Source organism: Camelina sativa, chromosome 10 (genome assembly GCF_000633955.1).
Source record: "Camelina sativa cultivar DH55 chromosome 10, Cs, whole genome shotgun sequence".
In the NCBI taxonomy this organism is placed as follows: Eukaryota; Viridiplantae; Streptophyta; class Magnoliopsida; order Brassicales; family Brassicaceae; genus Camelina; species Camelina sativa.
This window is the reverse complement of record NC_025694.1, coordinates 16,856,018-16,879,208: the sequence shown is the minus strand read 5'-3', so window position 1 is coordinate 16,879,208 and position 23,191 is coordinate 16,856,018. Positions and strand designations below refer to the sequence as shown.

At 42.0% G+C, this 23,191-nt stretch overlaps 3 protein-coding genes and 1 pseudogene across 3 annotated transcripts; all 4 read right to left on the bottom strand.

Annotated features, from left to right (window-relative positions):
- On the bottom strand, window positions 7,736-10,149 carry LOC109126864 (uncharacterized protein At3g60930, chloroplastic-like). Its single transcript, XM_019230750.1, has 5 exons — window positions 9,609-10,149; window positions 9,037-9,495; window positions 8,621-8,748; window positions 8,231-8,541; window positions 7,736-8,168 (listed from the first exon to the last, which is right to left on the bottom strand). Exons 1-5 carry the CDS (start codon window positions 10,147-10,149, stop codon window positions 7,736-7,738), a joined length of 1,872 nt encoding a protein of 623 aa, XP_019086295.1.
- On the bottom strand, window positions 11,359-12,150 carry LOC104720442 (short-chain type dehydrogenase/reductase-like). The gene has a single exon (XM_010438346.1). It carries the CDS (start codon window positions 12,148-12,150, stop codon window positions 11,359-11,361), a length of 792 nt encoding a protein of 263 aa, XP_010436648.1.
- On the bottom strand, window positions 16,959-19,482 carry LOC109126788 (annotated as a pseudogene).
- LOC104720441 (serine/threonine-protein kinase At3g07070-like) lies at window positions 21,254-22,733 on the bottom strand. The gene is made up of 4 exons (XM_019231000.1): window positions 22,473-22,733; window positions 22,173-22,362; window positions 21,683-22,074; window positions 21,254-21,505 (listed from the first exon to the last, which is right to left on the bottom strand). The coding sequence occupies exons 1-4, from the start codon at window positions 22,731-22,733 to the stop codon at window positions 21,254-21,256; spliced, it is 1,095 nt and encodes a 364-aa protein (XP_019086545.1).

The window sequence follows — 23,191 nt, the reverse complement described above, 5'->3', positions numbered from 1 at the left end:
ACGCACAACACAAGGCTTTAGGGTTTCTTTAATTTTCAAAAATGGTATTAAAGCCCAAATTTGGCCCACGAAATTAAGAATCGTTAGGTACAAAATGCTGACTGCAGCTAGGCGTTCGGATCAATTCGGTTTGGTTCTTTGTATATTTTTTTGGAGTTTTTTATTTACTGAGTTGAACCGAACATAACTTTGACATAACTTTGACTCGGTTATGTCAAAGTTAACTTATGACCATTGTTTTTAAAACTGAACCGGGAAAGCTTATGGGTCATAAATTAATATGGTTCGAGTTCAATTGATTTTGATGATAGTTCTATTTTTTTTTCAATGATTACAACTATGATATAATTGGTTACACCAAATAAAATACATCAATAATCATAATGTTTTTTTAAAAAAGTAATAAACTCAAAGTGTAACAAACTAATCATTACCAATAAAATATTTTAGTAATCATTCTCTTCCATTACATACACTAGGAAAAAAAATGCCAAATTAATTACGAAAACATGCACTAATCAAAAATCTTTTATTAAAAAAATAATTGGTTTCAATAAAATTACCTTGATTTTAAAGATTTGTGGTGTAAGTTGCAAAGAATTCAAACTAAAAGGAAAAAAAATTAGTATGAAAAGTAAAAAGTTCAATTTCACTCGGTTTTGACAAGGTTCGCGGTTGGTCGTATGGTTTGTCGAACAAAACACTTTAGTTCGGTTCAGTTATGACAATTTTGGTTGATGTGGTTCCTCTGTTTAACGTTTTCAGACTTTCAGGATAAGGTAGGACGATCACGAAATTTGTGAATGACTGGATCAATGACTAGTATGTTTTGACCTTACCTCATTGTTGTACCCACAATTCGTCATCTCGGATAACAGGCAGAGGGCATGGGCCGGGCACGCTAAACGGGCCAAGGATGTAGCACTGGTCGGCCCATCAAGCCCAGAGAGAGGAAGAGAGCGCGGAGAGGCGTCATATTAGTCAGCTCGCAGCTCGAGCTCGGTCAAAGATTCCAGCATTCAAGTGGATTAATTAGGACGCGAGAATCGTGTAAAATTAATTACGCATTAATTGGGTAATTAATTAGTCTGTATAAATATGTAGGGGGGGGGAGTCTTACAAGGTGATCGAATATTTTTTGGCTCTCAAGCAGTAATATACATTTTTAGCATTCAAACACTCCCTTTCAGTTCGGAACTCCTAACGGTGATAAGCTCCTCCACACATAAATCAGTTCGGAAGGAGAGAACACTTCTCAGACCCCACATTTGGTGCTAGAAGGAGGGGAGTTATCACCTATACTCTTACTAGTTCCGACCTCATATCCGAACCCACTTCATCCAAACACCGCTATGGCTACCGACTCTTCCAATCAGGTAACTCTGGAGGCTATCCAGAAACTTTTGCATGACTTGTCTGAGAAGTCCGACCGCCAGCAAGCAGCCTCGACTGCTCTCACCGAGCGTTTTGACAGCCTGGAGGGATAGGTCTCCACCCGTTTGGAGGCAATCACTACGTCAGTAGCCGACCTCTCAGCCTCTCACCGCGCATACGCCGATTGGGTCGATCTCCTGTCTTCCGATCAAAACCCTCACCGACGTGCTCTGGACTTCACTGGCGTCATTCCGCCTCTCACCACGCAGCCTGCAGCAGCAAACTCCACTCCGGGAAATACTTTCCCACCCCAGCTAAGTACTCAAGCAGCGCCACCACTGGTCGGCGATAGCCACACTCCGGTTCAGCTCGATATTGCTGGATCCTCTGAAGTCCCAGTTCGTCTCCCTCCCCCTGTGGGCGGAAACACTTCGACTCCCGGTTACGTCACCAATCCCGAGATCTTCTGCATGCAGAGCGAAATCCGGGACATGTGGTCTGTGATGCACAGTGCAACCACTTCAGCTCCGGATATTTTCCGAGTGATCGAGGAGTCAAAGCGAACTCCTTTCTCTGACCAAGTAGCCCGAGTCCGCATCAAAGATACTGGCAAAATTAAGTTCTCAAGCTACGAGGGAAAGGGAGATCCGACCAGTCATCTTAAGACTTTCTTGTTAACAGCTAGCTGCGTAGACCTCAAACCTCATGAAGCAGACGCTGGATACTGCAAGTTGTTCGCAGAGACGTTTTGCGGGCCAACTTTACTTTGGTTCGCTTCTCTAGCAGCCGGCTCCATAAACAACTTCACGGAGTTTTCGACCTCTTTCATTAAGCAGTATTCTAGCTTAATCGAAACCGCGGTAACAAATGCTCAGCTTTGGAACTTGAGCCAAAATGTTGGAGAGTCTCTCCGGTCTTATATAACAAAGTTCAAGGAAATCCAGGTTCATATCCCAGGACTCTCGGACTCGACTGCTCTGGCTGCACTAAAAAATGGCCTCTGGCACGAATCTCGTTTCCACGAATAGCTAACCGTAAATCGGTTCCCAACCATTCAGGACACCTTACACCGGGCTTCGAACTGGATAATTGCAGAGGAAGACAAGGCCGCCGCCTAACTGAAACATAAAGTTCCACCTGCAGGAAAACCTCGATTCGAAGCACCTGCTAAAAAGACTCCACCTACGACTCCGAAGTCCGGACCTGGCACATTCACAGTCAATCAATCTCCCAAGAAGAATTCTCCAAAAAGCTCGCCATCCAAACCTCCATTTTCACCACGTTCCAAAAGTGGAGTACTCCCAAGTAACAAATGGGTACGAGACGAGGACACGTACTGCGAGCTCCACAAAACCAATAGCCACTCCACTCGTGACTGCAAGAAACTGATGCACCTTCTCGCAGAAAAGTACGTGGCAGGAGAGATGCCGAATGTAACAATCGAGGAGTTGGAGCAGAAGACAACCGCCGAGGTGGACGTAGACGCTCCACCTTCGAAGAAACCGAAACAATCAGATGGGAACGAAGCCCCCAAGAAAAGAATAGACGTCATAATGGGGGGGTCGCGCCTTTTTCGAAACTCCATCACTACAATCAAAGACCATCAGCGGAAGCTCACTAGCCCTCAGCCGAAGCGAGCTAAGGTCACAACAAGTGACCTACCTGAAGTCACTTTCTCCGAGAAGGAAACCGAGGATCTAGACACTCCGCACGACGATGCACTCGTCATATCACTAGACGTGGCGAACCACGAAGTGTGCCGGATCCTAATAAATACTGGGAGTTCGGTAGATTTGATATTCCTCGAGACGCTTGCTAGAATGGTATCTGGAGAGAGCACATCTTGGGACCACTCTCACCTTTGGTTTCATTCACGAGCGAGACATCGATGTCATTGGGCACAATAACACTACCGGTGTCCACTCCAGGAGTGGTAAAAATGGTGGAATTTACAGTCTTTGACCGACCTGCGGCCTATAACATTATTATGGGAACACCTTGGCTCTATCAGATGAAGGCAGTAGCCTCGACGTACCATCAGTGCGTCAAATTTCCAACCCCGCAAGGAGTTCGAGAGATTCTAGGGAGCCAAAGGACGGCAAGGAGCTGCTACCTCGCGAGTCACAAGCTCCTGGTTCAATAGCAACCACAGCTCGAGGTCCCGAAGAACCCAGTTCGGAAGCAATTAAAAGGCGACCTCACTGAGCCCATTTTCATCAACGGTAAGTTTCCAGATCAGGAAATCAAGATCGGAGCTGGGTTGGATGACGAGCTTCGCGCCAGTTTGGTAACCTTTCTGAAAGAAAATATGGCCACCTTTGCGTGGTCCGTAGATGAAATGCCCGGTATTAGTCCGGAGGTAATCTTGCATGAGCTAAATGTTAACCCGACATTCAAACCTATAAAGCAGAAGCGAAGAAATCTGGGTCCTGAGCGAGCTAAAATCGTTAACAAGGAGGTGGAACGTTTACTAAAAGCGGGGCAGATATGCGAAGTAAAGTACCCTGAATGGCTCGCGAACACAGTGGTAGTCAAGAAGAAGAATGGAAAATCGTGAGTTTGCGTCGATTTTACCGACTTGAATAAGGCGTGCCCTAAGGACAGCTTTCCACTTCGGCATATCGACAGGCTAGTTGATGTCTTTCATGGATGCCTTATCCGGTTACAATCAAATCCTTATGAACCCGGATGACCAGGAAAAGACCGCATTCATTATGGACCGTGGGATTTACTGTTACAAGGTGATGCCTTTTGGGTTAAAGAACGCCGGAGCAACCTACCAGAGACTAGTAAACCGAATGTTCGAGCACCAGCTTGGAAAAACCATGGAAGTCTACAATGACGACATGTTGGGAAAGTCTATGGAAGTTAACTTGCATCTCGCAGATTTGAAAGTTTGCTTCGACATCTTGAACCAGTTCGGGATGAAGCTTAACCCCACGAAGTGCACCTTTGCAGTCCCATCAGGGGAGTTTCTGGGATACATCGTTACAGAACGAGGAATTGAAACAAACCCGAGGCAAATTAATGCTTTCTTGTCAATGAGTTCTCCTAGGACTTTACGCGAAGTGCAACGTCTTAACGGACGGATTGCCGCCTTCAACCGCTTCATCTACCAGTCTACAGACAAGTGCCTCCCGTTCTACCAGTTGTTAAGGAAAGGGGGGAAGAACTTCTTATGGGATACGAAGTGCGAAGAAGCATTCGCTCAGCTGAAAGCTTACCTGTCTGAACCTCCGTTCTTGGCTAAACCTGAATTCGGAGAGCCACTTTTCCTTTACGTAGCTGTTTCGGACAGCGCAGTAAGTGGAGTCTTGGTTCGGGAAGAAAGGGGGGAGCATCGACCAATTTTCTATGTCAGTAAGTCATTTACTGGGGCAGAGTCCAGGTATCATATGATGGAAAAATTGGCCTTAGCAGTAGTTACTTCGGCAAGAAAACTGCGACCTTGCTTTCAGTCCCATACAATCATAATCCTAACGACGCAACCACTTCGGACGGTGTTGCATAGTCCAAGCCAGTCTGGGAGATTAGCTAAATGGTCTGTCGAGCTGAGTGAATACGACATCGAGTTCCGGACTCGAACCTGATCGAACTCCCACTAGCCTCTACGGTCAATGACAATATCGAGGTCCCATGGACATTGCATGTAGATGGATCATCTTCCAGATCGGGAGCAGGAATTGGGGTCCGTTTCACTTTTCCTACTGGAGAAGTAATCGAGCAGTCATTTCGCTTGGCTTTCAGTGCATCAAAAAATGAAGCCGAATATGAGTCCTTCCTCGCTGGCTTACGCCTCGCAGTAGGGATTGGTGTCCGAAAGCTCCGAGCTTTTTGCGATTCGCAGCTGGTCACCAACCAGTTCCTAGGAGAGTATGAGACTAAGGATGGTCGTATGGAGGCTTATTTGTCCACAGCTCGGGAATTAGTAACTAAGTTCGAGGATTTTGAAATCACTAAGATCCCACGAAGTGAAAATTCCGCTGCAGACGCCTTAGCAGCTCTGGCATCAACTTTGGATCCTGCAATGACAAGAATTATCCTCGTCGAAGTGATCGAGTTTCCTAGTATTTGACTAGAGAGCTCGAACGTAGTCACACCGGGCAATGAAAAAACAATTAGCTGCTGAGGAGGCAGCTCGCAAGGCAGCTTCAGATTCTTTGCCACAGAAGGACTCAGCTCCCATCATGCCTCCGGTCGAGCAAGAAGCAAATCAAACTCCGGAATCATCAAGCTCATCAGTTGACGACCAAGCCGTTATCCCGCACTCCACTTCGAGCAGTACGAGCACTAACAATTAGGGGCAGGAGACTGGCGGAGCCCGATTTGGGCTTACATGGAAAAAGGGGAACTTCTAGCCGACAAATGGGCAGCCAAGAAACTCAAAATTGTCAGTGCACGGTATTGCATCCACAAAGAAGTACTCCTACGCCGAAGTGTAGCTGGTCCCTATCAAACATGTGTTGCTGGTAAAGAGCCCGCGATGCTGATGCAAGCTGTTCACGACGGTCCCAATGGGAATCACTCCGAAGGACGGACTCTGGCCTTCAAAATCAAAAGGCAAGGCTATTTCTGGCCTACTTTGGTTACATACTGCGAAAACTATTCTCGAACCTGTGAGAAATGTCAAAAGCATGCCCCGTCAATCCATCTCGCATCATGAGGTGGTCCATGGACATCATTGTCCCTTTACATCGCAGACCAGGAGGAATTCAGTACGTGCTCGCTCTTACTGACTATTTCTCTAAGTGGATAGAAGCAGCGGCCTACACGAAAGTAACGAGTAAAGAAGTAAAGCAGTTCGTGCAAAAAAGCATAATCTATCGCTACGACGTCCCCCACGAAATTGTCACCGACAATGGTCAGCAGTTCATCTTCTCGCAGTTCGAAAGGTTTTGCGCGAAATGGAAGATTCGACTCAATAAGTCAACTCCTCATTACCCGCAAGGTAATGGACAAGCCGAGGCGATGAATAAGATCATACTAGCCAGAAACGGCTTGATTCTCGCAAAGGGCGCTGGCCGTACGAGCTCCAAGGCGTTCTTTGGGCAATCCGAACAACACCCCGCCGGGCCACTAATGAAACACCTTTTTCCCTCGTTTACGGAGTCGATGCCGTAGTCCCAGTCGACATAGAGGTTCCTGGAGTCTGTACCTCGCTAAACTTACCCCGAGCCGAGGAGAATGAGGAATTTTTAAAAGATACCCTCGATACAATCAATGAGCGTCGGGATCAGGCCTTAGTTCGGATCCAGAACTACCAGAACGCAGTAGCCCGGTATTATAATTCCAAAATCTGAGGCAGGCCCTTGGCGGTTGGCGACCTAGTCCTTCGAAAGGTCTACGAGGACACCGAGGAGCTCAATGCAGGGAAGCTGGGAATCAACTGGGAAGGACCATACAAAATTACTCGCGAAATCCGAAACGGAGTTTATCAGCTCGAGGATTCAAAGGGAAAACCAGTTCCGAGGTCCTGGAACTCTTTACATCTTAAACTCTTTTACAGTTAATTTCATTGTATCGAACTACGTTTAGCTTGATCCCGATAAGGGTACGTAGGCAGCCCGCTTCGGGTCCAGTTATCCATGTTAATAAAATCAAAAGTTGCCGAAACTTTTTATTAAAAATGGTTCACANAAAAAAAAAAAAAAAAAAAAAAAAAAGACGAGGTCTGACTTTGCAAATAGAAATCGATTAAAGATGACGTTCAACTTTGCGAATTCTAAACCGAAATACTCACTTCGTACCCAGCTTTACTTATCAAATTAAAGCTGAGGTTTAATTTCACGAACTCTAGTCTAAACCGAAGTACTCACTTCGTACCCAGCTTTACTTATCAAATTAAAGCTGAGGTTCAATTTCGCGAACTCTAGTCTAAACCGAAGTACTCACTTCGTACCCAGCTTTACTTTTCAAATTTAAGCTGAGGTTTAATTTCGCGAACTCTAGTCTAAACCAAAGTACCCACACTTCGTACCCAGCTTTACTTATCAAATTAAAGCTGAGGTTAATTTCGCGACCTCAAGCCTAAACCGAAGTATTCATTTCGTACTCAGCTTTAAAATTGAGGTTTAATTTCGTGAGTTCTAATTAGAACCGAAGTTCACACTTCGTACTCAGTTTTATTTATCATTAGAAGCTGAGGTTAAATTTCACGAACTCTAATCAAAACCGAAGTCCTCACTTCGAACTTATTTTTGCTCGTATCAGTTAAAACCAAAGCTCGCAGAAGGTAAAAATTCTTTGTCCCAAAATACGCGAGTACGGAGTGGTCACCACGACCAATAAACTCCGAAATAAGTTCAAAAATAAAAACAACAAACGGGGGGCAACTTGTTCCAAAACAACTCCGGGATAAAAACTATTGAGTAGGGAGAGGAGGATCCGATGCCGCTTCGGAAAGGACCAAGGCCATCTCTGCAAGCTCCGCCTCCGACCTGGTATTCGCCAAGAAATCATCCATCCTCTGCTTCGACATTTGTCCGAGATTAGTGCCGGACTCATCGATTGTGACGCTCAAAGGATGTTTGTCGCACAAAAGCTCGGGCGTATCCGTCAAAATGTCTGAAAATGCCGAAAGGTCGAGGTCACGGGGAGTTACCTGCGAAACCTTTCTGTCAGCCTCCTCCTCATAGCCTCTCAGAAGTCCGAGCTCAGCTTCCATATCTTGGATCTCCCCCCTAGAGATCTCCTCGACCAGCATCCGGTTAGCCCTGATCTCAGCGGCTCGGATATTGGTCGGAGCTAGCTTCTCCCTCTCCTCGAAAGTGATCCTCTTTTCCTCCCTCCATACCCTTTCAATTTCACAGTTGTTGCCAGCCTCCAAAGTTGATTACGGAGCTCGATTTCGTGCAGCCTGTTTTTCGCCGCCTTCGCATCTTTGGCAGCCTCAAAGTAAAGGTCCCCCGCCTTCTTTAATTTGTCTCGGTGGTCCTCATTGGCAACCCTGAGGTCAAGCACCTCTACCTCAGCTCTCTTCATCTGAGCCCGGATCTGTTCGGCCTTCACCACGGTGTCGGCATTTTCAGCTTCCAGCCTGGAGTATTCTGCCACCTGGGCTTCCTGGTCGGCGATTCTCTCTTTAAGAAGGCTCACCTCGGAAGATGAGGGGTAAGCGAACAGTTGATCCTCGTAAGATGCCACCGAGGAGTTAAACTCGATCATCAGCTGGGAAAATCACAACTTGTTAAAAGCGGTGAAGGTGGTAAAGTAAAAAAAAACTTGAAAGGGTATATGCATCACTAACCTTGGCAATCTTGTCCGCGAAGCGGAGGAAGTTTGCGCGGTTTAGTTCGGACATGTCGGCAAACGCCGGAATCCGAAGTCCAGGCCGAGTATAGCTCCTCATCAGGTCAGCTGGGGACGCAGGGGGAGCTGAAATATTTGAGCAATGTTATTTTACTCAGTACCCATCTGTAAAACAAAATTGAAACACTTTGGGCTATCGTTACCTCGGGGGGGAAAACGCAGTTCCTTCTAAGGTAACCTCCCGAAGGAGCCTTCGGATTCTTTTGAAGGAGGTACCCCCATCTTTCGATCCGGGCCTAATCCGGTCGTCCCCCGACAAACCAGTCCAGGCTCGGCTCTTCTCGCGGGAAGATAAGGAAGTCTAGGGTTCCTTCCTCTTTTTGGACGAGTCTGTTCGATGGGAGCTGACTTCACCAGAAGGCTTCCTTGCTGACGTGGGGCGAGCTGCGAACTCCCGTGGCTCGTCACTAGAATCAGCTATGACAATCACGGGGGATTCGGACGGATCGGTCGAAGGTCCGGAGGCACATGCAAGGAGCTCGGAAGGGCCAGCAGGGGACGCGGGAGTCCCGCCTACCTCAAGAGCGGACAAACTGGACTTCTTGGTAGGAAAGCGAGCTTTGCCCTCGGCTAGAGCCGCCGCCATGTTTAGCTTCGCCTCCTTCTCAGCAAGTCGGCAAGCCCTTTCTTCTCTATTGTTCATCTCCAAAGTGCTTATGGGGTCGGAGCAAATGAGAGAACGTCCTCTGAGCCTCACTGTGGACTTCCTAATCCTTTCACACAAAAAGGAATCCCAAGCGATCTGGCCCTGGCTGCAAAACTTTGAGAAAATCTCGCAAAATGTAGGGCAAATCAACCCGCGCTCGAAGTAATCTGAGATAGAAACGACAAAGGGTAAGAAGCAAAAAATGTATATATATTGAGGTTATACCTAACAAGGAACACTATTCTACTAATTTTCGAAATCCACTTCGACACGTGCGAACTCGAGAGGTGACCAAAGGTGAGTTCGTTAACCGGGAAAAAGAAGTAAGACTTCCGCCATTTCTCGTCCTTCTCGGGAAGGTCATCAAAGACCTTCAGCCCGGAGAGCGGACTTACGTAAAGCGTGCCCTTGGTACGACCTGTTTTCACCGTGTAAACCTGAAGAAAGTCGGCCAGGGATAGCTTGTAATCGAACTCCTCCCCCAGAGTCTGGAGACACATTACTATTCGAACGAAGTTCGGGCACATCTGGGGGAGAGCGAAGCCCAGTTCGAACATCATCTTTACGATGAGTTCGGGAAGGGGGAACGATAGTCCGCATGCAGAGAAAAATATCTCGAACGCGCAACAGTAGCCCGGAGGAGGATTCTCCAGGGATTCATGAGCTTTTGGGAACCTGATCTCGATCTCAGGCGGAATCCCGGTGGATCCCCTAAACTCAGCTATATTCTCCGCAGAGAGAATTGACAGTTGATGGGGACCATAATCGCCCGGAATCAAAGGTTTCACGGTTTTACCCGATGAGGATTTCATAGGAGACATGTTTTCCGGGTAAAAGTAGTGAGAAATAGAGGAGAGGTCGAAGAACTTTCCGGCGAAAGCAAAGAAACTAACAGAAGAAAAGAGAGAAAAACGCAGGACAAAACGAAAGAAAACTGAGAATTATAAGTAGGAGGGAGAAGTTGGGTGAGTTTACCTTTATACACGGAACCAGCGAGTAATGATTATATGGGGAAGCGAAAGGTCTCAGACCGCTTTTCCTCTCTCTTATAGCTTACACGCTACCCGGTGGGCCCCAAGGCTTGTTCGGGAAGGCAAATCTCATCATCACCACGATCAAATCATGGGGATATGGGGAATATTCAGTTTCCCAAAATCGATCGCTTGGTGATCAAAAGTCCTCCGAACTGCTCAACTCAGAAGACTTGGGGGGAAACTGTTGTACCCACGATTCGTTATCCCGAATAACAGACAGAGGGCCTGGACCGGGCACGCTAAACGGGCCAAGGGTGTAGCACTGGTCGGTCCATCAGGCCCAGAGAGAGGAAGAGAGGGCGGAGAGGCGTCATATTAGTCAGCTCGCAGCTCGAGCTCGGTCAAAGATTCCAACATTCAAGTGGATTAATTAGGACGCGAGAATCGTGTAAAATTAATTACGCATTAATTGGGTAATTAACTGGTCTGTATAAATATGTAAGGGGGGGAGTCTTACAAGGTGATCGAATATTTTTTGGCTCTCAAACAGTAATATACATTTTTAGCATTGAAACACTCCCTTTCAGTTCGGAACTCCTAACGGTGATAAACTCCTCCACACATAAATCAGTTTGGAAGGAGAGAACACTTCTCCGTCCCCACACTCATAAAATCAATACATCTTTGTAAGAATGGGAGTATCAACCCACTCCTCATCACATTGGCTTTAAACTAGTTCAACATAACAACAAAATGACAACAACAATAAGGGCAAGACAACAACGCATTTGAGATTAAAAAAAAAAAAACTTTATTTCTGGCTATCTTCTAACTACAATTTAGCCTCTGATATTATATACATAAATAAATGATACTTTTATGGTTATTTTGCAAATTTTACTTATTGATTAAAATTTTGTTCGACTAAGTTTTCCCTTGTATGTTTTTAATAAAATTCACTAATAATACGATTCAATATTGCAATTTTCATCACCTTGTTGAAGGCAAATGTTCCAAAAATCAAAAGCCTAAACTACTTAGAATACCCCAATTTTATTAAATAACAAAGCCTCCATTGGCTCTCATAACCTGACCATTGATCCATTCCCCACCATCACCGGCCAAAAACCCTACAATCTCCGAAATATCCTTTGGCTCACCGATCCTCCCCATAGGACAAGCCCCTGCAAATGTCTTCACCAATTCATCACTCTTTCCGGCAAAGAACATCTCTGTCTCAACCGGCCCTGGTGCCACGCAATTCGCCGTAATCCCGCTTCCCTTCAACTCCTTCGCCAACACTTTCACCATTGTCTCCACTGCAGCCTTTGATGCTGCATAAACTCCATAACCCGGTGAGAGACCACCAACCATTGATGTAGACATCATAATGACTCTTCCACCCCCTCCTCTCACAACCCTTTTAGCTGCTTCCTTGCAACACAAGAAAGATCCCCTTGTGTTTATTGTGAATGTGTTCTCGAAATCTTCCAGTGTGGTCTCGGCTATAGTCGGATACTTTGGATCCAAAACACCTGCACAGTTCACGAGGATGTGAACTTTAGATCCGAACTCCTGTTTTGTTTGATCAAACAAGTTGTTGATCTGTTCCGGGTCTGATACATCTGCTCTAACTGCAATTGCTGACTTTGGTTGAGATGAGTCGTTTAGTTCTGAAACCAAGAGTTCTGCTTTTGATGAGCTCGAGACATAATTGATGGTGACTCTTGCGCCAACAGAGTGGAGGTGGATCGCGATTGCACGGCCCATACCTCTGGTGGCTCCAGTCACTATAGCTACACGCCCGGCCAGAGGGAGAGATGATGAGCTTCTTGTGTTATTTTCCATTTTTCGTTTGTTCTAAATTTTGATATAAACAAGAAGAAAGGAGGATCACATTTATAGATATAATAGTGACATCGGTGGCTCAAAAGGGACACTTTAGTCTTTATCACTTCAGGTACAGCCACATGGCCGGCGAGTCAACAGTCTTATTTTGAGATTTGTTTTTGTTATACGTAAGCAGTGACGTGTATGCGTTACACTTAGAGCTGTCAAAATGGGCGGGCTGTCCATGGTCTGTCCATGTCCAATTCATTATAGACGGGTCATGGACAAGCCCATATTTTGAACGGGCATAAATGGGCTTGGTCCGCTTTTGCCCACGGACAAAACTGGACAGACAGCATGGACATTGGTCTGAAAATTCTAGGTTAAAATCGATTTGGGGAAAACACAAATCGATTTCTTATTTCCTTTTTTCTTCGCTCTCTCTCCGATCGAGTTGCAAAGCATTCTTGCCCTAATCGAAGATATCTCCAGATTCTACTCAGGTTTGCTTCTATTTCGACTACGCTTCTTGGGGATTTTTCGTTGTTGTATATTAGGGTTTTGATACTTCAAAATCATCGAAGCCTGTCGATTTTGTTCGTGATGATTTTCCTACTGCTATTGGAAACTCGGATGATCGATCGTTCTTCGACTATGGCTTGTTTGGAATTGTGGAGATCTTTCGTTTTTAGTGGTATTTAGGTTTAGAGTTCTAAATGGTGATTGAAATTAGAGATTTAGTTGGTTTTCGTTTTTAGTGCTCTATGATACCTGGATTGAATTTGGGGTTATAGTCAGAGGATTGGTGCTTTTGATTCTCTTCTTACTTCCAACGAGTGGGGAATTCAAAGACTCCTTGCTTCTGGACTTGTTACCCTTCTGAAATTTTATGTATGGATCATCATGGATGAAGCAATAGTGTTCGACTCTCTGGTTCAGTCTTCTAAAGTTGGTATTTTCTCAATATTTAATATGAATTACGAGGCTTTGAATTTGATTGAAACTGGGTTTGTTTGAATTTGATTGAAACTGGGTTTGCTTTACTTAGATTGAAACTGGGTTTGCTTCTCTTTCGATTTTGGGAGAGACCTATTTGAGATTTATGTTTCTTCTCTTCTCTTTCTCTTTTTTCTTGACATAGATAACACTTGTTTTTTAAACCTTTTTCATGTTGTTAGTTTGATTCTTTTTCTCTAATTGGTCTTTGGTTTTGGTTATTTCAGATGGGTGATACACTAAACCTTGAAGATGATTATATGAGTGGAGATGATTATATGCTTGAGCATGATATGAATCCGGATGAAGAAGAACGTGTAGGAGAGGAACGTGTAGAAGCAGATTCAGTAGCTAGTACGGCTGATAAGAGGACAGGCAAGTCTACAGGTAAACGTAAAAGGTCAAGGTGTTGGAAAAATTTTGAAATTGTTGGAGATAAGTTGGATGATGGTAGGAATAATCTTAGATGCACCCGTTGTGAGCATACTTATTGCCTTGATCTTCGTAGAAGTGGCACCAATACTCTCTTGCGTCACATGGAATCATGCTCAAAGACTCCAGGAAGCACTCCTTCATGTGGAAACAGAAAGTTAGATATGATGGTGTTTAGGGAGATGATAGGATTGGCAATCATAGAACATGATTTGCCTTACTCTTTCGTTGAGTACAGAAGAATTAGAGAGGCTTTTCAGTATGCAAATTCCAACATCGAGTTTTGGTCAAGAAATACTGCGGCTGCTGATTGCTTAAAGATCTACGAGAAAGAGAAACTGAAGCTTAGAAAGATGTTGGATGAAGTTCCGGGTAGGTTTTGTTTAACAACAGATTTGTGGAGGGCAATCACAATAGAGGGATACATGTGTTTGACTGCACACTATATCGATAGTGGATGGAATTTGAAGACAAAAATTTTGTCATTTTATGCATTTCCTCCTCCACATACGGGTGCTGGAATAGCTACAAAGGTGTTGGCATTGCTAAAAGATTGGGGAATAGAAAAGAGAGTGTTCACAATTACAGTTGATAATGCTTCCTCAAATGACAACATGCAAGGAATTCTCAAGAGGCAGCTTAGGAAAAATTTGGTGTGTGGTGGAGAGTTCTTTCATGTGAGATGTGTTGCACACATCTTGAATCTGATTGTGCAAAACGGATTGGATGTGATTGATGGTGCTCTAGAGAAAATCAGAAATAGTGTTAAGTTTGTGAGGGTGAATGAGACTAGAAAACAATCCTTTCAAACATGTGTGGAAACAATGGGAATTGAAGCTAAGGGTGAACTACTTTCAGATGTTTCAACTAGGTGGAACTCAACTCACCTTATGCTCTCAAGAGCAATCATCTATAAGGAAGCCCTTCGGCATCTTGCAGAGATTGATACAAGTTATCAATCTTTCCCTTCTGATGTTGAGTGGACAAGAGCAGAGTTGATCTATGAGCTGTTGACCCCATTTGCAGAGATGACGAATTTGATCTCTGGTTCATCTTATCCAACTGCCAATTTGTATTTCAATCAGGTATGATTGACATAATAACGATGTGATTTGACTTTGATTTAGGTATTCGACATATTAACTTTGATTTGTCCTTGGTTTAGGTATGGAAAATTGAAACTTGGCTGAAAGCTCAAGAGTACTCTTATGATGATGTGATTTGTGAGATGGTGAAAGGTATGAAGGAGAAATTTGACAAGTATTGGGAGGATTATAGTGACATACTTGCTCTAGCTGCGGTCTTTGATCCTAGATTGAAGTTTACCTATATAGAGTATTGCTTCAATACCCTTGATGCATCAACTAGTAAAGCAAGGGTGGATCACTTGCGTAAGAAGCTGAAGAAGCTTTTTGATGTTTACAAGAAGAATCCAACAAAAACAGCAGCAGGAAGTTCAAAGTCAAACAATATGGAGCAAAACATTCTTCCTGGATATGGTGTAAGTGTTTTGTTTAAACTACTTTGTTTTTGTATCGATTTTGTTTCTGCTACTTAAGTGTTTTGTTTCTGCTACTTAAGTGTTTTGAGCTGCTGCATATTTGTGTTTGAACTGTTGCAGGACTTTTATGCTTTCATCTCCCAAATAGTTGGTGCTAATGGCAAGTCAGCATTAGACAAGTACTTAGATGAACCGGTTTTGGACATGATGGCATTTAAGAGCTTGGATGTTTTGAAATATTGGAAGGATAATGCAAACCGTTTTCAAGAACTGTCTTCTATGGCTTGTGACATCCTTAGCATCCCTATTACGACTGTAGCTTCAGAATCTTCGTTAGCATTGGAAGTCGGGTGTTAAGCAAGTATCGGAGTTCACTCCTTCCTTCTAATGTCCAAGCTTTAATCTGCGCAAGAAATTGGCTTAAAGGTTTTGAAGAGATTGTTGATCCATTCGAAGAAGGCAAAGAAGGGGAAAGAGAAGGAGAAGGAGTTTGAAATATGTGTGTTATTGTGTTTAAAATATTCTAGATGTTCATGTTTGCTTTATTGCTTTTGGATGTTGATCATTGTGTTTGGATGTTGATCATTGTGTTTGGATCTTTTATGTTTTATGTGATTGGCAGCACAAAAGGATCACTTATGTTTTATGTTCTAAGCTAATTACACCATTTTTTCTCATCTTATAAAATTTGTTATATGTTGTCCAATGGATACCCATGGACAGCCCATAAAAATATGGGCATAAGTGGGCATGGTCGTTAATGGACCGGACGTTAATGGACACGGACAGCTATTTGTCCAAAATCAAATTGGACAATGTTGGACGGATCAAAATGGACGTAGACAGCCCAATTTGACAGCTCTAGTTACACACTCATTATAAGTATATAACCTTATGTGATCATCTCTCACCACACTCTTATGTTATTACAGTGTTACTAAGAATTTAAGACCACAATGACTTCTCAAATTCTCTACTCAAATTATTTTCACTTCCAAAAAGGTGGGTTAAAATACTTTTAAGTATATATCTAGACTCATTTTAATTCACAAAAGAGGTTTTCTCAACACCTTAGTCTTGAATGAAAGCTTACATAATGGTTTTTATTTTCTAATCGTTGGCGTCATTAATAGATCACAGTGGTGGAAGACATATTCGCAGACTCGCAGTTACGAACGGTAGCACGATAATGACGAAATTAGTTTTGTCTCATTCATGTTGTCGGTTATTGATACTTTGATGATAAGTACGGGCCACTAGCGATCAAAAAAGTACAACATACTTTTATATTTCAAATTATTTAGCTATAGCTGAATGAACATATTCGTCGTCATTTTGTCTCTATTATCATACTGGCTCTTGTAGTTCTATTCTCTATATTGCGAAAAGGCTGTGATCACGGGTTCAGATGCAAATCAAAAGAATCAAGAAAAAATTTCGGTTATTTGAGACAAGTTTTCATCTTTTATGCGAGGAAAAATAATGAGAAGATAGTACTATTAAGTGAAATTTCGAATTCTGATGTCTGATGATCTTATTGGTTTTAGTCGTCACACATGACACATGCATTTGTATATTTGATTTGAATATACCTTAAAAAAAATACGAGAAACCCAATCTGATATTGTTAAACAAATCTCCCAGTTACATAAAACAACATAACATTAACAATTATCCGTCGAATTTATACGTCATGTTTCATATTTCGAATCAACGATATGCCGGTAATATCTATTTTTTTTTTTCTTCAAATTACTTAGACTCTTTTGATGAATTTAATTTTAGGGGAATTGTGATAGAACCGGATTTAGTTCTATCCAGGAAATAACAGAAATAGATGAGAAACAGAAGAAGGAGGTGAGAAATCAGAAGAAATAGAATGAGAAAGGAGAAGAACAAGAGAGAACAAGAGTTTGATTGTTTGATGATTTTTTTCATAATCCTGCTACAGTGAACAAAGGAAGAATAAATAGAGAGATAAAAAGGCTTAACAACACAGCCCATTAAGTAACTAAGCGAGGCCCAAATGATTACTTATCAATACCGTCCCGTTGAGATCCAACTTGTCCTCAAGGTGGAAGGAAATGAAATCCATGGAAGAGAGACTTAGCTTCGGTTGTGCCTGCAATTAAAAACGTTTTCTTGTCATTGAAGGTCTTGTTAGACTCCTGAAGAGTATCCTCCATCAGCTTCCATCCAATGTCTTCAACTTGTATTCCCACCGTCAGCTGGTCCCCAAATGACGAACCTGACTTCAACACCGCCAGCTCTAGGATCCTGCAACAACTTTCAACTCCACTCTCCACTCTCCACTCTCCAGTTTGTTCTGCGCTTATTGTGTTTCCTTGGAGCTTGTGAACCCACTGCAACAGCCTTAATCCTCTTTCAGCGAGTAGAGAATATGAGAAGGAGTCCCGGAAATGAGACTTACCACCACAAATGACCAATCCTGAGCTGGTATTGGAAGAAGTAGTCTCCACTAGAATTTCTATGTTTCGAACTTCATTGGATGGGTTTAAATCCTGTAGTGCCAACATTTTACCAACAGCCTTGTGACCACTGCTTCTAACACCACCACTAGCTTGTTGTTCACCCTTCTTATAATTTCCGCTCCTAGTAGCTTCCTTCACAACCTCTCCCACAAACATTATCTTAGGCCTGTGAATGTTAGTAGTAGTAACTCCTTGTACTCCTCTACTCACCCCTGAGAGACCCATCTTGTCCTCAAGATTAAGTGACAAATAAATTTTGTTCTGAAGCAGCAATGCTAAAGTTCCAAAAAACACCCATTACAGTCACTCTCTAGATTCTGTATTTTTCTCTTGGGTCCTTTAACTTCAGGGAGCTGCCTCACACTAAGCCATGTATTCACTAACCCATCACAAACACCTTCTGTGGTCTCAACTCCCAGAGGTTACAATTTGTCTTCATTCTTAATGCATCACCTACTGCATATTTTCGCAAATCTGCGTCCATACTCCTAGTGTATTGTAAACCTGTTTTGGGAAGCCTTGGCATTAATTTCCAAGGAAGACCAGATTTGTTAAGCTTCCTTAACCCTTTCCAATCAACACTTACAGCTGATAATCCACCACATTCAAACTCTTCTTCTTGGGTACCCACGTTTTCTCCTTTAGCATGGTTTTGTAACCAAGCTTGTTCTGTTATGATCTCTTCCGGATCCCACACTTGGCTCACCATAGATATTTCAAAAGGCCTCTTTCCAATCTTATGAAGCTTCAGTCTTAATCTTAACACACCACAACCAATTTCCACCTTCTCTAGCCAATGCCACCAAGATTTTCTAAACTCTAGACTGCCATTTTCCCATATACAAGTAGCTCGTTTAGAATCAGTGGGCTGTTTGATGCAGCCATGTAGATATTGTTCAGCAAAAAAATCTCCAGGATCCCAAACTTGGCTAGGAACAGAAGTTCCTGAAAGCCTAATTTCATTCCCGAGCACTTTATCGATCATAGACAAACTTGTGATATGTTTCTCATTTGTACCATGAATCTTCCCCACATCAACAATCCTATCACTTATACCCTTCGTTGTAGTGGAAAACGTTCCTGCACCTTTCAAAAAACTCCATTCACTAGCATTTTGTGTAACCATCAGATTGTTGTCTCCTACTAAACAGTTTCCATAAGCCTGTTTAGCTCTTTCTACACTACGCTCACACACTTCCATGGCCAGTCTTGTGGGTGTAAAATCCGTTTGAGATAACACACCATCTTCACTCGTTGTCAACCGATTCCGAGGAGGGTACGAGAATGTATGAGAGCGCTTTTTATCTTTTTTCTTAGCAACCACCCAAGAGTAATGCTTCGATCTGAAGGAAGCAATCAAAACTCGATATCTCTCTCTCCACCTTCTTTTCTGAAACTCGTGCAATCGATGCTTGAAAAGAGCTCGTCGAGATCCTCTTTGTTGCTTTTCCTTTGCCCTAAGTTCTGCCATCGAGCTGAACCTATCATCTCCGAGATACAATTGATTTCTTGGAGAAAGCTAGGTTTAATGATCGAGAACGATGATCCTTCTTCATTATTCTTTTTCGAACCTTGTGGTAACTCCGTTGGACAGGAACCCTTACACGCTGAAACTTGTAAACCCCAGAAACATAAGAAACTTTACCAGTCGAAACGTACACCACATGTTCGACGAAATTCCCTAGAGGTTTTTCTAAGACCTCCATCTGTTTGGACTCCTCTGTTCGGGTCCTCAGCTCTTTCGCACGCTTTGAATCCTCTTGCCATCCTTCAATTATCGATTGCATCCGCTCAAGATGAACTAGCACCCCTTGGAGGATTTCTACTTGTTCGCCGCTTAAAACCATCGTCAATAGATGAGAATAAAACTTGAGTTGTTGATAACTCTCAATCAAAGCACCAATTGATAGAACCGGATTTAGTTCTATCCAAGAAATACACTAGAACCTCTATAAATTAATAAGATCAAGCCATGAAATTTTATTAATATATAAAAGTTTTAATTTATCGATAAATTAATAAAATATTAATTTATGAAAAGAATCAAATTAGAAAAATTTGCTGCTACTATTTTTTAAAGTGATGATGAAGTTGAAGAAGATACGACGATACTTTTAGAACTAGTTACACGTAAGGAAGCAATTATCGCGTCAAGAACTCTATAATTTTTGGATGCGATTTGAGAAAACAACACTAGAAGTTTTTAATGCAATCAGAAACATTAGAGATACTCTCCAACAAGAATGCTAATTCAAGAACAAACAAACAACAATAGATTCATATTTCACTAGATATTCTTAGATATATATATATATATATATATACTAGTTTATTTGATTATTAATTTATGATATTGATGGGACCATATTTTTACTTGAAATTTTTTAAAAATTTATTAATTTATTATTTTATCGAATAGTGTCTAAAATTACACTAGTCATAACTTGGGACCAGAAAAATTTATTAATTTATAAAGGTTATTAATTTACCGATTATTAATTTATAGAGGTTCTACTGTAACAGAACTAGATGAGAAACAGAAGAAGGAGGTGAGAAATCAGAAGAAATAGAATGAGAAAGGAGAAGAACAAAAGAGAACAAGAGTTTGATTGTTTGATTGTTTGATGATCTTTTTCATAATCCTGCTACAGTGAACAAAGGAAGAATAAATAGAGAGATAAAAGGGCTTAACAACACAGCCCATTAAGTAACTAAGCGAGGCCCAAATGATTACTTATCAAATTGCATTCTATAACTAACAAAAAAAATTTAATTCAAAAACTAACTAAATATATATATATAAACTATAATATATACTATTTTATCTCTCCACCATCATCTTTATTACCATCTTCACCGACAACCACCGCCACCGGCAACCACCGCCAGTCACTACCATTAGCAACCACCGCTAGTCACCACCGCCATCAACCATCGTCGGTCACCACCGCCGGACATAACCGGCGGCACCACCGTCTGTTACCACCATTGGCAACTTCTTCCAGCCTCCACCGTAGGCCATCAGCCACCACTACTCTCCACTACCACAACACACTAAAATGAGAATTTTAATTTACCCTTGTTCTATTCTTTTTTTTTTTGAATATGGTGTTATATTCTTAATTTTATTTGTGTTTTTGGTTAGTACACAAATTGGTTCTTAATTTTAAGTACCCTCAAGCACAGCTAGCCATCTATTCAAAAGAATAAAAAAATGCACAATTTCAAAAAAAAAAATGCACAATATCAAGTGGTTATGATTATCCTGATTCTATGCCCAAGGCCCCAAACAAAGGTATGGTCAAGTTACCAGAGGAGTGAGGGACCTTGTCAAATGGACAAAACATCTTACAACTGTTGTAGGATTTATAGTGGCCCGCCTAGGTTAGACTTTCTATGGTTTATGTCCGTGCCCATAGCCACTGTTGAATGAAAACATCTTACAACTCTTAACTATTCTTAACTAGGAGAAAATATTCAATAAGCGGTAAAAAATGGAGACTACCAAGTTTTTGCTAAATATTTTGTAATTTCTATTGTGGGAAATATTATGGCGTGTGTCCAAAAAAACAAGAATCATGGCGTGAATAGTTATAAAATATATATAACGGTGAAAACACGTAAACTAAAATTTGGAAACGTTTAGTAAAATTTTTGTAATAGTAACGAGTACATACATATCTCTTGGAGCTGACTCACGTTAAAACACGCCCTGGTCCTCTACGGTCTTAAGGACAGTACCCGTTGTACGGGGAGGTGAACCGGTTGTTGCACTCATAGAACTCAAGGCGGTGACGACATCACTGATTAATGGTCGAACTATTGGTTCTTCTTGCAAACACATTGCCGCTACTGCTACAAATTGGTTCAGACTTTTTTCAGGGAACTCGCCTTGGAGAAGTGGGTCAGCTAGCTCTGGGAATCGATTTGGTTCTCTGAATATCGGTTGTGCCTAAATATAAATTATAGATGGTAAAGTTAATGAATTAAAAGCATAAAAGGCTTGAATAGGTTTTTATTGGTCCATGCGGAAATCAAGAAGCTTCAATGTCACTAAACAATCCAATTTTTGAATACCCCATATATGCTGATAAATACGAAAATTTATCAAGAAGTTAAAGAGAGTTACCCAAGTAACTAGATTTTGTTCATGACTCGTTCTCGTTGTATCGATAACTCGTTTACCAGTTATGAGTTCCAACAACACAACTCCAAAACTATAAACATCAGATTTAACCGTTAGCTGACCGGTTTTCTGATACTCGGGAGCGCAATAACCGTAAGTTCCTATAACTCGGGAAGATACATTTTGTGTGTCCCCAACCGAACCAAGTTTTGCCAAACCAAAATCTGATAATTTTGCATCAAAATCTTCATTAAGCAATATATTTGACGATTTAAAATCTCGATATATCACCGGAGGGTTTGCCTTTTCGTGGAGATACGCAAGCCCTTTTGCTGCTCCTAAGGCAATCCTTATCCGAGAGTTCCAATCCAGTGGTTGTTGTTCCGCTCCAACATCTGGTTCAGTTAGATGATTAAACAGGTTACGATCAAAAATTCCCAATACCAAGGAGTGAGCAAAATTGAAACCGGTTAAGGGATTGAGGAAAATATACCAAGGAGATGATCTTCGAGGGAACAAAGAGGCATGAACTCGTAAACAAGAAGTCTCTGGTCTCCATCAAGGCAATATCCAATGAGACTGGCAAGATTGGGATGATGAAGAAGACTCAACCTAAAGATCTCTACCAGAAACTCTCTATCCCCTTGTAATCCATTACGGTCAAGTTGCTTCACAGCCACCACCTAAAGTCACCATTTAACAAACAAATAAGAGAGTCTTGTCTCTGGTTTCTTGCAGACAGAAGCCACTGATTAATAAAACAGCTCTCTCTTTTTTCTTACTTTATTTTTACCTGTCCTGTCTTCTCCAACTTTCCTTTGTAAACCCTCCCGAACCCTCCTGCTCCGATCAAGAACTCTTGCCTGAAGCTGTTTGTCGCGGTTGCTAACTCACGAAATGTGAAACTCTCTGCCTCGATACTGTTTGGTGATTCTTTGTTCATCGTCACCGCTTCATGTGTTGCTATCTGCCTCCGATCATACGGAACAGCCATAGATGAACCTTCATCCTCTCTACTTTTGTTGTTCATCGATGGACCCAAGAAACAACTCATTTCAAAAGATTATTCAAAATCTCAGCTAATTAAAAGCTTATTTTTCTAGGATCTTTCTTGTTTAGTTTAAGATGAAAAAATCTTGAGAAGTTTCTTGATGGGTTTCACAAGAAAACCAAAAAGTTTGACAGAGATCCTACAAGACCCTGTTTTAATTTATTTATCCAGACTTTGATTATGTTTTGTTCTTGAACGTCAGATGTTTCTCAAGAAAGAAGACATGTTTCTACGATGAAATAGAAACGAAAAAGACAACTTCATGATGAGAGATGTGACAAGGTTGTTTGTTTTGGTTATAAAACGACCATTAAACCGCTTAGGGTTTGAGGAAAATAATAAACAGAGAATCTTTGCTAACGTTTTCCAATAATAAATTATACAATGATGGTGACTTCTTCTTTTAGATTTTTTTTTTTTTTTTGTTATCTATATCTATATGGTTTCTTATTTAGCTTAAT